This window comes from Coffea arabica, chromosome 11e (assembly GCF_036785885.1).
Source record: "Coffea arabica cultivar ET-39 chromosome 11e, Coffea Arabica ET-39 HiFi, whole genome shotgun sequence".
Classification (NCBI taxonomy): Eukaryota; Viridiplantae; Streptophyta; class Magnoliopsida; order Gentianales; family Rubiaceae; genus Coffea; species Coffea arabica.
In genome coordinates this window covers 52,992,867-53,007,697 of record NC_092331.1, presented here as the reverse complement: position 1 = coordinate 53,007,697, position 14,831 = coordinate 52,992,867, and the positions used below count along the sequence as shown (strand labels likewise).

Here is a 14,831-nt window from a genome sequence, read left to right as displayed (position 1 = left end):
AAAAAAATTTAGGATGCAAAGTAAGAATCAGGTATAAGTGAAGGGATGTAAAGTGAAATCAGTCCAAAAATGAGTGTTACAATTAAATTTGTAACTTTAAAATAAAATTTTCCAATGGTCTTACTACTATTCTTCTCCTGTTAATTACCAAAAAATCTAACCCTTAATTAACGCGTGATGTAAGTAAAAACTAACTTTTAATTGTTCATTTTTTTCTTTTAAAAGAGTATTATTTCACATGCAATACACGTGAAAACGAGTCTTGAAATGTTAAGGAATAATTTCAAAAACCTCCCACGAGATTTCTCATAATATCATCACTTAGCTCTCCTGAGGTTTTTAAAATCTCACTTATCGATCTCCCTTGATTGATATTTCTTGTAATATTTTTATCCCTTTGGAGAAATACAAGAAAGATAAAACTTTTGTTCCAATACTACCCTTATGTTATTCTATTTATGAAATTTATAACAATAATAAAAAATAAAATAAGGTTAAATTTTTATAAGGTGCAAATTTCTTGACGTAAACTATTTATTTTAGTTGTATTGGAACAAAAGCAAAATTTACACCTTGAAAAATTCATGTGGATGAAGAGATTATTTTAGTTTTTAATACAATTTAAACTACACCATGGATTGAAACATATTTTCCCAAAAAATATCTTAACTTCTTTAATTGTAACTATGCACTAAATTTTTTAAGGTGTTAATTACTCACCAAAATTCTCCTAAATGGTTGATCTTGATTAGATTTAATTTATCCACATCCTTTACTATTCCACCACGACTCCAATGTAAAGAAATATTAACCATTATTAGCTAGCAATTGTTTTTTTTTTAATTTACATTTTTTGGTTTTAAAATTTTATTTTGTTTTGATTTTTTGATTAAATAGTTATTAAGAATGAGGGTAATGTTATCAATATGTAACCTTTGATAGGAATATTTAGTCTTGTCAAGTGACAAGGGAGATAAGTGAGATTTTAAAACTTTATGAGAGCTGAATGATATTATGACAATCCTCAGGAGAGGCTTCTGAAATTATCCCAAATGTTAACGCAAGAAAACGACTTTTGGTTCCTAATAGAGAAAAAAAACCATTATAGAGTAACGTCTTTGGCCGCTCCCGCGTGAATGGTCCAGTGATTCTTGAGGTCACAAGTTCGAGTCTCCGCTACGCTGGATTCCTTCGCGCACTTAACGTGTTCGGGCCGGGTTGGGACCTACTGCTTAATCTCCAGAACAACTAGTAACTTCATCAAATCTTGGTGGATCAGAAAGAAAAAAAGAAGGCAAAAAGAGAGGATCTAGAGGGCCGGCCGGGGAGAAAGATCATGTCAGAAGCAGCTGTGAGTTTTGTCCTAGAAAACCTGAAGCAAATAGCGGTTTGTAACGCCCATTTAATAGCTGATGTGAGGGAGAATTTTGAGAAATTGTTCGATCAGCTCAAGATTCTCAAAGGCTTCGTCAAAGACTACACAGAAATGAACAGCAACACCGAGGCCCTGAAGGCGCTGAGGAGGGAGCTCAAAAGCGTGGTCGGTGAAACCGAGGATGTCATCGACGAGTACATCGTTCATGCCTCGACGCAGAAGGCTAGAGGAAAAGTTGACTATGGGAGCAAGCTTCGAGACCTGGGGAAGGAAATAGAGCAAGTCAGTAGAAGAGTGAAGCTTACTCTGGAGAGCCAGATAGTGCCTCGTTTGGAAGCTGCACAAATCCAGGACGTAGCCAATGGACGTGCAAAGAAAAAGCAGGTAAAAAATGAAACTATGACCTTTTGATTTTCTCAGTTATTGCTATTTACTGCATTTTTAGGTATTTTCTTAGTCAATAAAAAAATTTTATTTTTTGAAAAAAAAAATACTTGTATAACCAGGTTATTGATTCTTTATCTATATGGAATTTTGACATGTCACAACCAATTTTGATTTGTCCCTTAAAATGTGAGATTTTAAGGATGTGATCATGTCTAATTAGTTGAAAATAATTGATAGAATCATCACTAGGATCGACCACTTTTAGAAAGATAAAAGATTTTATTACTCTGCAATGTTCGAGGCACTTTCGATACATGTATGACCTTTATAATTTGTTGAATATACTGATTTTTAACAAAAAAAAAAACAATGAATTATCTTAATAGTACTCCAGTAAGGGTTAGTTACTCCATAAATTTTATGGTCTTGTTCTTTTATGCAGTGTTCTTTTATGGTCTTGTTCTTTTATGCAGTGCAGTGTTACTCCATATCTTCGTTTTATTCTTTTGAACAATTTTTCCGAGCAAACCTTCCCAGTATAGAAAAATCATACATTAATGTCCCCAAAACTTTTTAAGTTCCACTGCTCCCTTATTGGAAATTTTTTTTTAAAAAAATTACATGGATGTCGAATTTACTACGTTGTCTCTGTGTTTTTCTTTTACATCCTATTTAAACCAGATTTATCTATTTATTTTTTATACTTCTCCAGCAAACAACTAGTCAATCTCCATTTTTTTTCTTCTTTTTGTTAATCCCTATATACTTAGCAACCACTTTTTCTAAATATATCCCCAAACATTACGGACTGTAAAGACACTTAGGGCAACATCCTTCAACTTGACATAGGGGAGGTCACACATTTTGTTAAAATCTGAAGTTAAAAAAGATTAAAAAAAAGTAACATTTTTGCTTTAGTAACAATTGGACTAAAGTTGGTGGTTTCATTTGGATAATCATGATTGGCTACAGTCAACAAGTTATAAAATAATAAGAAACATGTTCAAAGTTATAAAATAACAAGAATTTTACGTACTTTCCCATCATAGAAGCATAATTTTGTTTTTAAAGAACTTTAAACATGCTCCCCAATCATCTTTTATCTTACATATACTCTTTCTAATAAATAGATATAATAAAATTTCTTTTAAAAGTACTCCAAAAACAGCCATTTGCATGCCTAAAAATATGGGCAACCCGCTTAATCCAACCTAGGGGTGTCAATGGGTCAGGTTCGAGCTAGAATTGAAAATTTCGGGCTGAATCCGTTTTTATGTAGTTGATTCACATCCGACCCGTATACCCGACCAATCTTGATCTTAGAGTCTCAGAATCAGGTCTGATAGGTCTAGGTCAGGTTCGAGTTTGAGTCTGGGTCTAAAAGGTCCAAATTTAAATATTCCAAAATTAAATCCAAAACCATTCACAAATCCAATATCCAAATTTAAACAAATCAAATTACAAAGCCAAATCACAAATAACTCGCAATAGTCAATCCAAAACTAACCACAAATCAATCTACAAAGTCATTACTAAATTGTTAATTTGGTAAAAGAATGTATTTAGAAATATTTATATTTTATAACTATTAATATATTATTCGGATCCAAATCGAATACGGGTCGAAATCTTATATTCCGTATTCGACCCGTTTTTGTTAGAGTAAATAGGTCCGGATTTGGGTTCAAGTATCGAAATTATTTTTCAACCCGGACCCGATAAAAAGTAAACAAATCCGGATGCAGGTTCGGGCATCGAAATTATTTTTCAACCCAAACCCGAAAAAAATTTATCGGGTTTGGATCCAAACCCAACCCGTTGGTACCCCTAACCCAATCTATAAACAAAGAAAAATCAAGTTGAAGGTATACCCCCCACGAGAAATTCCAAAGATTATGATGAAATCCAACAAAAAGCACCCCGATTTCATCATAATCTTGGCAATTTCTCTAATCCCCACACCTTTATGGTAGTATAGATGTCAATATTGATTTTCAAGATAAAACAGAACTCGTATAGCGCTTAGGTTTAAGTATCAAGGTGGCTTTTCGATCAAAACCACGTTCGTAGTCCAACAATTTTTCTGGATAGATCGAAACTATTGACAGCAAATGAAAAAAAGTTATTCGAGTGGGAGAACTTTCACATAATTTCAAATCTGTTACAGCATGCATAAATTACCTTCAAATAAAGGATGCAGTATCTTGGCAGGAAAAAAAAAATGAAATTTTACTCTCTTTCCTGTCATTATTCTGCCACTTGTCTTGATCATTCCTTATCGTGCTATGTAGTTTTGACATGCTTAACATCTAATAGGCCCCAATAGTTGAGGAAGACAATGTGATTGGATTTGATGATGCAACAAAAGCAGTGATGGAACTTCTCAAAGCAGGATCAGAGGACCTCGAGGTAATATCAATAGTGGGTATGCATGGGCTGGGGAAGACGACACTAGCCAAAAAGGTCTTACATGACCCAAAAATTGAGTATGATTTCTTCGCCCGGGCATTTATCTACGTTTCTCAGCAATTTGAGAGAACTGAGGTGTTCCTCAATATTCTGGGGTCTATTGGCCAACTCACTGAGGAAGCGAAAAATATGCCAGAAGAAAAATTAGCAGAACACGTTCGCGAACAATTGAAGACCAGAATGTACTTGATAGTTATGGATGATGTGTGGAAGATAGAGGACTGGGATAAACTCAAAGTAGCTTTTCCGAACAATAAGAAGCGCAGCAGAGTCTTGATTACTACTAGAAACACCTCCGTGGCTATTTATGCAAATCCAGCAGTTGAGCCATATCATTTGGACTTTCTAACTTTTGATGCCAGTCGAGAGTTGCTACGGAGGAAGGTTTTTGGTGAGAACAAGTGCCCCGAAGAAGTGGAACAATATGAACTGCATATAGTAAAGAAATGTGATGGACTGCCCCTGTCAATAGTGGTGATTGCAGGTATTCTCATTAAACACCGGCAGATTGTTCGTTGGTGGAGTCGAGTTGCTGACAGTGTCAATGACTACATTTCCAGGGATGAAAAGCATATTAGGGATGTTATAATACTGAGCTACAACCATTTGCCTTACCATTTGAAACCTTGTTTTCTCTATCTTGGTGTCTTCAGGGAGGATTTTGAGATCCCTGCGTGGAAGTTGTTGCGATTGTGGATCGCTGAAGGGTTTGTGCCTCAGCAAAGAGATTTAAACTTGGAGGATATTGCAGAGGAATATCTGGAGGAACTTGTTGACAGGAATCTAGTTATGGTGGGACAGAGGAGGTCAAATGGCCAAATCAAAACTTGTCGTGTCCATGACACTTTGCGTGACTTCTGCAAGGAGGAAGGCAAGGAGGAAAACATCTTCCATGAAATTAAGAAGGATGACCGGGAAATCTTATCATCCAAGAGCCCAACCTTGGATGATTGTCGTCGTTTGTGCATCAATGCTAATGTCATGGATTATATGTCTAAAAAACCTTCTGATGCTCCTGTTCGCTCTTTCTTGACTTCGGCCAAGGAAGAAACTGCATTGGATGCTAAATATGTCTCCCTTATCCCAAGAGCATTCAAATTGCTTAGAGTGTTGGAAGCAAAGTCACTGAGATTTGCTGTGTTTCCCCCTGATCTGTGTCAACTAGTTCTCTTGAAGTACATTTCCATGTCTTGCAAACTTGACATCCTTCCGCCTGCAATGTCTACACTGTGGAGCTTGCAAACTCTTATAGTAGACACAACTGCACGTACTCTTCAAATCAAATCAGACATATGGAAGATGCCACAACTGAGGCATTTGCATACTAACACATCCACTTCTTTGCCCTGCCCCACAACACCTAGATGTGAAACCTTGGTAAATGCAAATCTTCAAACCTTGTCTTCCATCTCACCCCAGAGTTGCACAAAAGAATTGTTTGAAAGGACTCCCAAGCTCAAGAAACTGGCCATTTGTGGGAAATTGGCCGTACTTTTTCAGGCCAATGGCCGATCCAACTTATTTGAAAGCCTCTGTGCATTAGATTTCCTTGAAAACTTGAAGTTATTGAACGAATATGTGTCCTCCCCATTGAAAAGACTTCCACAAGAAACCAATTTCCCCCGCAAGTTGACAAAGTTGACTTTGTCAAAGACTTTGTTGCCTTGGAATCAAATGTCCACCTTAGGAAAGCTGGCGAATCTCGAGGTTCTCAAGTTAAAAATCAATGCGTTTAAGGGTGATAGGTGGCGAACAGAGAGTGGGGGATTTCAGAGCCTCCGATTCCTGCACATTGGAAGCACAGGTTTGTCGAGCTGGGATGTTGCAGCCGCGGATCATCTACCCGTACTGAAAAGTCTTGTTCTTAAGCACTGCCCTGATCTTCGTCGACTTCCACCCAGCCTAGGACATATTTCCACCCTTCAACTGATTGACCTCAGTTGCACCAATCCTAGCGTGGCCTCCTCTGCAAAAGACATTGAGAACCTGAAACTGAAACAAGCCCAGCAAAAAGGCAGCAAAAGCAATAGATTTATGCTCTTGGTGTATCCCCCGGATCATTTGTTACTGCCACCGCATAAACCACTTCTTCCAGTGCTTCTTTTACAGGTTAGTAAAGTTCTTGGCATATCTTCTTCTCCTATCTTGTTTTCTTGATCATCTTATATGCTCTAACGGTGCCATTACCCACCTTTTATCCATCTTTTCAAAAAGTTTATTTGCTTTTTGGCTGAAGGAGAGGATTTAATTTAAGGAGCAAGCCTTTGGACGTCTTTTCTTAACATTGTATTTCATTCATAACTTCCAGCTGCAGCTTGAAAATTATATCAGCTTCTTGTGTGTTTCCCATGTACTGGGAAGTTACCCTTTTATAACTTTCCCTCTTTTTCTTTTTTTTTTTTTTGGGTTGTACTTTTACTTCAATAAACTACTACTTTTATTATGTTCCCCAATAAAAATGAAAACTGAATCTGCTCAAGTTTTTTTTTTTTTTGACTGCTTCTGCTAAACTCAAGTTTCCTTTTCGTGATATATTGTCCCCCGTTAAATGCCAATATTTTCTAGTTTCTCACAAATAATTTTGGAAAAGTACTATAAGTAGCCAATTGCTGCTATATTATTATGATCCTGGAGGCAGGGGATTCAAGACTTTGGGTTTTATTGTATTATTTTGTTTTTGGCAAAACCCCTTAAATTTTATTAATAAGGGTTAAAAACAAAAAAGCCCCTTGTGCTATACCTAATATACAGAAAAGCCCCCCGTGGTTTTAAACATATAAAACGACACCTCATATTTTGAACTAAATTGTAAACTATTAGAATTTGTTAAACTTAACGGAAAATTTAATGGAATTCGGTAAATTTAACGGTAAATTTAACGGAATTCAGTAAATTTAACAACCTAGTCCGTCACTTTCGTTAAGTTTAACGAATTCTGTTAGTTTACAATTTAGTTTAAAATATGAGGTGTCGTTTTGTATGTTTTGAAACTGCGGAAAACTTTTCTGTATATTAGGTATACCACACGAGACTTTTTTTATTTTTAACCCTGTTAATAATTGAAAGAAAGGAGGGGTTCTTTCACCTCAATAGTTACCTCTTAATTTTGAAGGTTCATAACCATTAGTATCAGAGTCATCCATTCCTCCCAACTGCAGTCATGTGGCGCAGCTAGTGATGCCAGAGGCTCAATGTTTAATATTACAAACAAATATATGTACGTACACACGGATACATATCCAAGTAATTTTATGTGTCAAGCAATGAAGTACTTTGCTCCACCATGCCCAACCAAGCAATCATATGAACATGAATGGTTAGATTAATTAAACAAATAAATCTTTTGATTTTTCAATTGCTTTCTGAATAGGGTATACAAGAAGAAATTAAATTTGCAAATTCTACTAATTACCAAAATTTTAAAACAATAACGTGGACATTGACCAATTTTGAAAATTAATTCATTTTGAAGTAGAAATTTGTTTTGTCTAACTCTGTTGATGTACAACTGGGGACTTAACTAGCGGAACAAAGGAAATCAGGGGCTATGAAATTTCTAGAGAGAGAGATGGATTGGTGGCTGGATAGATGGAAAGGCAGAAGAAGAAGAACTGAAGAAGGAGAGAAACCCATAACTGAAATACTGAGTTACTGATCAAGTGGGTAACCCACACCCCACTTTGTCTTAAGTGCAAATATGTGGCTATCCTGTGTCCGTAACTTTCAAGGCTATTATCTAGGCTTTTTCGTTTTTCTTTTTTACTACAATAAGAAAGGCGTGAAATTTAAAAAGCGAGAAAAGAAAAAGAGGATTTGGACCTTACCCCTCTAACATCTACTAATAAAGTAAATAAAGTAATTGAGTTTTAATATGAAATATATTGTCACTTGTTTACATTGTTCGTATCAATGTGGACATGCAACTGTTTTATTTGGAGCAATAAGCTAGTACCTAGGTGAGTCCAGATTCGTGCATGACTTTTCCTTCAGTTTATATTCGAAAACTTGCTTTATTAAAAATTATGTTTGGTAGCTGAGATCCAAATAAGACAAAGACAAATGCATGTTTGGTAGCAGATAAGATTACAACAGCACTTTAGAACAAATTTATCGAAGACCTGAGTCAATTGCAGCATTTGTTGGATGCTTTTGGCCTAATTTTTGCTCTAGTTTCTATCTGCAACTTTTTTTTGTAGATACATTTTTCATAAGGGATAATTTCAGAAACCTCCCCTGAGGTTTCTGACAGTCTCAAGGACCTCCCCTGAAGTTCCGAAAATCCCTTATACCTCCCCTAAAATTAAGTAGATAGTTTCAGGTCCAACCCAATTGAGGTGGACAATGAATATAAAATGTGTTTCAGGAGAGAGAAAATAATCAAATTCCATCTCTGCCCTCAAGATTGTCATTAGTGAGGATGTTTATGTTGAAAATTTCAATGGAATCTAGTTCCTTTGAAATTGCGGGGGGTGTATGTGAAACTGATGGAAAAAGGTAAGGCTGTATTGCAAGAAATTGTCTTCTAGTTCATGCCAACGGCTCTCAAAGTAGTTCTTTGTAACGGTAATAAGAAACAGTAGTGTTGCTTTGGAGCTCTATATAATTGCCTACTGAAGTTGCAAGAGAAACCAGTGAATGTTGTTGGGTTGTGACTGAGGTTTCTTCACTGCTAAAATTCGTTGTTGAATAAAACACCAGCTCTTTATGCCTTTCGTCCATTATACTCACAGAATACCCAAGGTGCCTTAAATAGAAATTTATTTATCGGATAAAATAAATTTAAACCCATTGAATGCCGAAATTAAAATAAAATAAAATAAATTTATTGAATTAAAATAAAAAAATTTTCCAGTTCTAATGAATTTAGAGCCTTAACTGCTAAAATTTGTAGACGCTTTCATTGCAAATTGTAAATCATTTTATAATTTGCAGTTAAATCATTTATATTGAGTACATGGCATTACAGCTGAAGCAAAAGGAAAAATCATGCCAAAATATGGAAGCATCATACGAAACAATGATGGGAAACTGAGGTACATGACCTTGCATTTGTTAAATGCAAGGTACATGACCTCGCATTGAAGGAAAATGGGTACTCTGTAAGTATAATGGACGAAAGCCATAAAGAGCTGGTCTTTTATTCAACAATGGGTTTAAATTTATTTTATCCGATAAATAAAGGGATATTTCCAAAGGGATATTTCCGTATATAAAGGGAATTCAAATTGGGGCTTTAAGTTGGTAGAAATGATCAAGAAGTATTCCCCAAGATTCCGATCCAGAGTATGTTCCCATCCAACAATTAATTAAATAACTATCAAGAACGAAATAATCTTTTAGTTTGATTTTGGTTAAAATTCCCTTTTATGAAAAAGTAGAATAGGAACGGAATAAAAAGGAATAATTCTTTTTTCCTCTATTAACTATCCTTTTTATTCCTCTATAAAATAAAAGAAATTTTTTGGATTCTTTTTTTATTGAATATTAAATATCCCTTTTAGTTTGATGCAATTTTTGGCGCCTTTTCTCTTAGCCCAAATTAGCAATTCATTTTATTATCAAATTCCAGTTAAGTTACTTAATCCTTTCTATTACTCATTTCACTAATTAATTCATGTTATTATCAGAATATATTACTTCAACAGCAGGGATATTTGTGTCAATTCAACGTTTTTCAAGTCATTTTGGGACCCAACAATCTGACAGGGGAGGTATAAGGGATTTTCGGAACTTCAGGGGAGGTCCTTGAGACTGTCAGAAACCTCAGGGGAGGTTTCTGAAATTATCCCTTTTCATAATGTTCTTGTCAATATGAACATGACTATTGCTCTAGTTTTGGCACCTAAACCGAAAACGAATTTGGTCATGACAAGCGTCAGGTTTGTCTAATTTTTCCTTTTTCTTTTTCTTCTGTTTTCGGTTGGCAAGCAAAAGAGATCCATTAATGTCTCTGAACATATAGAATTCTCATTCAGTTTATGCTTTGCCTTCAATGATGTTTCGTTTTTTTGAACTCGTTGCCACGACTTAGGTTAAATTACATATAAACCTCTTGTGATTTTATCTATTATCACATGACACCTCCACCATTTCAAAATGTCCACTTCATTCCCCTATAGTTTTATATAAAGTGAAAACATCGTGAAAAATAGCAATGTAACGTCATTAGTTGAAATACCAATAGTATCCGTACTTAAATGCTAAATCAATCGACAATTTAACTATTTTGTATAAAAGTATGGAAAAATTACGTGGATAAATACATAAATCATAAGAAGGTAAAGTGAATATTTATACAAATCAAAAGGGAGTTACAAGGATATTAAGATTTTATCACACGTACTTTTAAAGCACGTTTAGTATAAATGCCATAACTGATTATGTTTGGACAGTGAAATTATCCCAAATAATATTTCGCTTGCATCATAAACACATTTTTCAACCCACCTTTTTATCTCACATACATTACATCATAAAAAGTATTACAGTAATTATTCCAAATAATATCTCAAATAATACTCTATCCAAACAAATACATTTTCTATTTCACATAAAATCACAAGGGGGTTATATGGTTATTTTCAAACCTTAAGGAGATCATCTGGCATTCTGTAAAACTACATGAGGTAATAAGTAATTTACCTAATGTTTAATGATTATTATTAGATTTTCCATGTATCTAAGTTGCAATGCCATTTTGGTCTATAGAGTCAATGAAGAATTGCAAAACCAAAAGATACTATGGTATAGCATATGAGTCGAGTCAGTGAGCAGTTCGAGTTTCACATGTGAGCCGATAGTGAGCAGTTCGAGTCAAAACTCAATTCGAACTCGATCAACACCGAATTCGAGTTCAAAGATATTCAACTCATTAGCTTGTAAATCAGTTTGATTTTATATATTTTTTATATTTTTTATTTTAATTGTGAAATTACATATATAATCCTAATATTTTATTATTTTTTAAGAAAACTACTATTTTATTCATTTTAAAAAGTAAAATAATTATTTTTATTTTTTTTAAGTTCAACCTTGAGTTCGACTCGACTTGAATTTGAAATTGAACTCGAACTCGAACTTTACATTGAGAGTTTGTTGAGCTCGAATTCGAATTCGAATTTAATAAAATTAAGTCGAGACTCGGTTCAATTAAGGCAAAACTCAATTTGGCTAGACTCTTTTGCAATCCTACTATGAAGGGAAATTTTTGAAAGAGTTGTGGTATAAATGCGATGACACTATCGTTGCATAGGATCAATCGACTGCAACATTGAAAAACTATCACATACATCAAGATTAAGGCCAGTTTAACAACTTCTGTCTCCAAAATCATCAGCAACTTCAAATTTTCGACTGTTATTCCTAAATTATCCTATATTCTCAACCATACACACGTTTTCTGTAACTTATTAATTATAGTTAGCTAACGGGTAACTACCTAAGAACAAGCCCTTAATTCATTGAGCAGTAAACTTTGCTCTACTTTCTATCATCGCTTTTTGTTGTAAAGTCTCTCACTTTGCTTTATCCGACAAACACAACTATGTGGGATATTTCTTTGACGATGACTTTGGCCTGTAATCCTTAGATTTACAGTCGTTAAGTTAGCCTATTTTCTTAACTACATGCGTTTTTGACGGGTTAATTATAATTTCTTTACGTGTGAGGATATGCATAACACCTTGGACTACCTAAGAACTAGCACTTAATTCTTCGGGCAAGAAATTTTGCTCTACTTTCGTGCATGACTTTGCTGTAATTTCTGTCTCCCATTTGCTCTACCCAACGATTGCAGGTCTATTTGGTTCTTTGAACATGACTTTGGCCGAGTACCTTATCAGTCAATTCCAGGAGTCGTTGGATGCTTTTGATGTTAAAACCGAGTACCTCCTAGTTGATTGTTCAGCGAGCAAAATATGGTAAATGAAATAAAGAATAAAAAGTTCTATGTGGGGCTAAGATTGTAATTGACAGAAAATGCTATTTTATGTTGCTGCATTTTCAAATCGTTTAATGATTTAAACTCTTGAAACCATATGAGCATTATCAACTCAAAATGCATGGCGTAAGAACTCCAAAAAAAAAAAAAAAAAAAAAAAAAAACGGTATAACTCCTCGTAACTGTACGACACAAATGTACAAGAGTCTATATATAATTTGAGTTTTAATAATTGGCATAATTTGCCACTCTTACTAACATTTGTCTCATCAACGTCAACATCCTACTTAAAAATTCGTGCATGACTTTTCCTTTACTTTATGCTTGCCTTTTGCTTTATAGCATTAGTTAAGTAGCTGAGATTTTGTTTTTCTTTTTTTTTTTACAAAGATAATAATTATATAATCTATTGTATCATTTGATTAAATTTAAAAAAAATTTAAATTTTTTTCGTTGCATGTAGAATTTGAACTTTCACCAACATTTTTTAATTTTTTGGTGGCCGAGCCAAGCTCAGTGGTTTGGTTGCTGAGATTCGAAAAAAGAAAAAACAAAGGTGGGTTTGGTAGTCGACCAAGAAATTACTGTTGTAGAACGAATTTGGCGGCGAGGACTGAGTCAACTACCTGTGTCCTTGGATGCTGCAATTTTCTCTTTTGTTTTTATTTGAAAGACAAAAGAGATCCATCAACGTTTATGAAAGTATGATTACCTTCTTGTAATTGAGAATGAATTGGGAACACTACTATTCCGAGAATAAATTGGGATTAAAGGACATTTGCAAATTGAGTAATAAACATTTCCTGCCTATGGATTCAAGTTGCAAGACTATTTTTGATGTATTGAGTGAGGAAGATTTCAAAGTCTAAGAGATAGTTGTAACATGGGACGGGTAATTTCATAGAGTTGTGACCAAAATGGTATGACAATTTTACTCTGTATTGGATGAGAACTTATGTTCAATTACCAAGAGATAGCATGAATTAAATAAATGCAACATTCGAGACATAGCTATTATTGTTGTTGATGTTAATTTACCCCAACGAAAAAAGGAATGCTTAGAGTGTTTCTGAATACGTTATTATTTGGAAAAAAAAAAAGAAAGTTTTATTAGCAACATATATATATATATATTATTAATATTTTTATTTTTTAATTATCCTTTTAGGATGGCTTAGACTGTTTTTGGAGTGTTTTTCAAAAACTAATTTTTCAAATACAATAAAAGTTACAACAAAGTACTCTAAAAGATAATCTAAAAATTAGTTTAAATTTTTTTAAAATTTTACCAAATATCTCATAATAAAGTGTCAATAAAAAATATTTCAAAATATTTTCTAAAAATATTTCAAAATATACTCTAAAAACTCTGTTACAACAAAGTTTATCAAAAACACCCCCAAAAACAGCTAATCCAAACGGATTTAAAAAAAAAAGAAAGTTTTATTAGCAACATAAATATATTTTTTTTTATCTTTCAAAAATCATATCATAAAAAGTTCTACACTAAGGGTCCGTTTGTTTCGGGTGAAAATGTTTTCCAGGAAAATATTTTCCTAATTTCCCGTGTTTGGTTGCACAAAAGTTACTGAAAACATTTTCCTATGTAAAATATTTTCACTCATCTTATGGAAAACAACTTCCCTTCCAAACTTACTGAAGTTGTTTTCCGAAATGCATGCATCCCGCCTGTAGTATGTTCCAAACTTACTAAAAATATCTTGTAATATGTTCTTTTTTTTTTTAGTGTAAACAGGAGGACTCGAATCCAAGACCTCTTCCTTACACTCCCTCCCCCGTACCACCCAACCCAACCCTCCCCCTAGTATATTCAAAAAAAAAAAAAAAAAACCTCATCCTGCTCATCCTATGCTAGTAATTAATTATGTATAATAGGAACATTTTTTTCTAGATAAACTTTCAGCAGTAAGAGTGCAAGATATATGTCACAATAAGCATTGCATGTGATTGATATTTGACACTAAATGGCCAGCAATTTGTTCATTGCTTAAGGAGATATTTTTTATTCATATATACATTTCTCCAAGATTTTTTAAAATTAAACAATGAGATAAATTTTCTTATTTTGCATGGGAAGAAGTATGTAGTTATAATGTGTAGAAAGTAAAGATAGAGATAAAAGTGAAAATATTTCAAAAGTTAAACAAATACCAGAAAAATGAAGTAAGAAAATATTTTTAATAAGCTAACCAAACACCTGAAAATGATGAAAGGGAAATGATTTTCATGGAAAATTACTTCCACGGAAAATATTTTCGCAAGGAAAACATTTTACTTCCAACCAAACAGACCCTAATTCTTCTAAAAATTTTTCTAAATAATCTTGTATCCACAGACTCATAGTTGTTAACCTTAGCCCAACCTATCAACAAGCGAACCGATCAACCTCCTGAACTAATCAACCAGATGAACCGGGCACTAGATCAGGCCGATCTCTTATCAAACCAAAACATTAACCTTCTCGTTGTAGACCTCACTTACATCACCAACAAAATCTTACCACAAAGCAAAACTATCGTTTCATATTTTATGGCACATTGCCATCTATTTTATTATTGATTTATTGAATATGTTTAATGTGAGATTATGTTCTTTACAAAATCATGTGATCATGTTCTTTCTTTTGTTTTAAATTGCCCA

At 33.9% G+C, this 14,831-nt stretch overlaps 1 protein-coding gene across 2 annotated transcripts; it reads left to right on the top strand.

Annotated features, from left to right (window-relative positions):
- The first annotated feature begins 1,129 nt into the window (after positions 1-1,129).
- On the top strand, positions 1,130-6,710 carry LOC113718873 (putative late blight resistance protein homolog R1A-10). 2 transcript variants are annotated; one of them, XM_072073073.1, is made up of 3 exons: positions 1,130-1,759; positions 4,079-6,340; positions 6,468-6,710. In XM_072073073.1, the coding sequence occupies exons 1-3, from the start codon at positions 1,337-1,339 to the stop codon at positions 6,477-6,479; spliced, it is 2,697 nt and encodes an 898-aa protein (XP_071929174.1). In that variant the 5' UTR covers positions 1,130-1,336; the 3' UTR covers positions 6,480-6,710. The 2 variants fall into 2 exon arrangements, with proteins under 2 accessions (XP_071929174.1, XP_027099599.2); XM_027243798.2 differs by having other exon boundaries at positions 4,079-6,710.
- Positions 6,711-14,831: the final 8,121 nt, after the last annotated feature.

What these genes read in the sequence shown, in the direction of transcription:
- LOC113718873 (XM_027243798.2), top strand. Translation starts at nt 1,337, where the DNA reads ATGTCAGAAGCAGCTGTGAGTTTTGTCCTAGAAAACCTGAAGCAAATA. An exon ending in GACGTGCAAAGAAAAAGCAG is followed by an intron (nt 1,760 to 4,078) that starts GTAAAAAATGAA and finishes AACATCTAATAG; the next exon opens with GCCCCAATAGTTGAGGAAGA.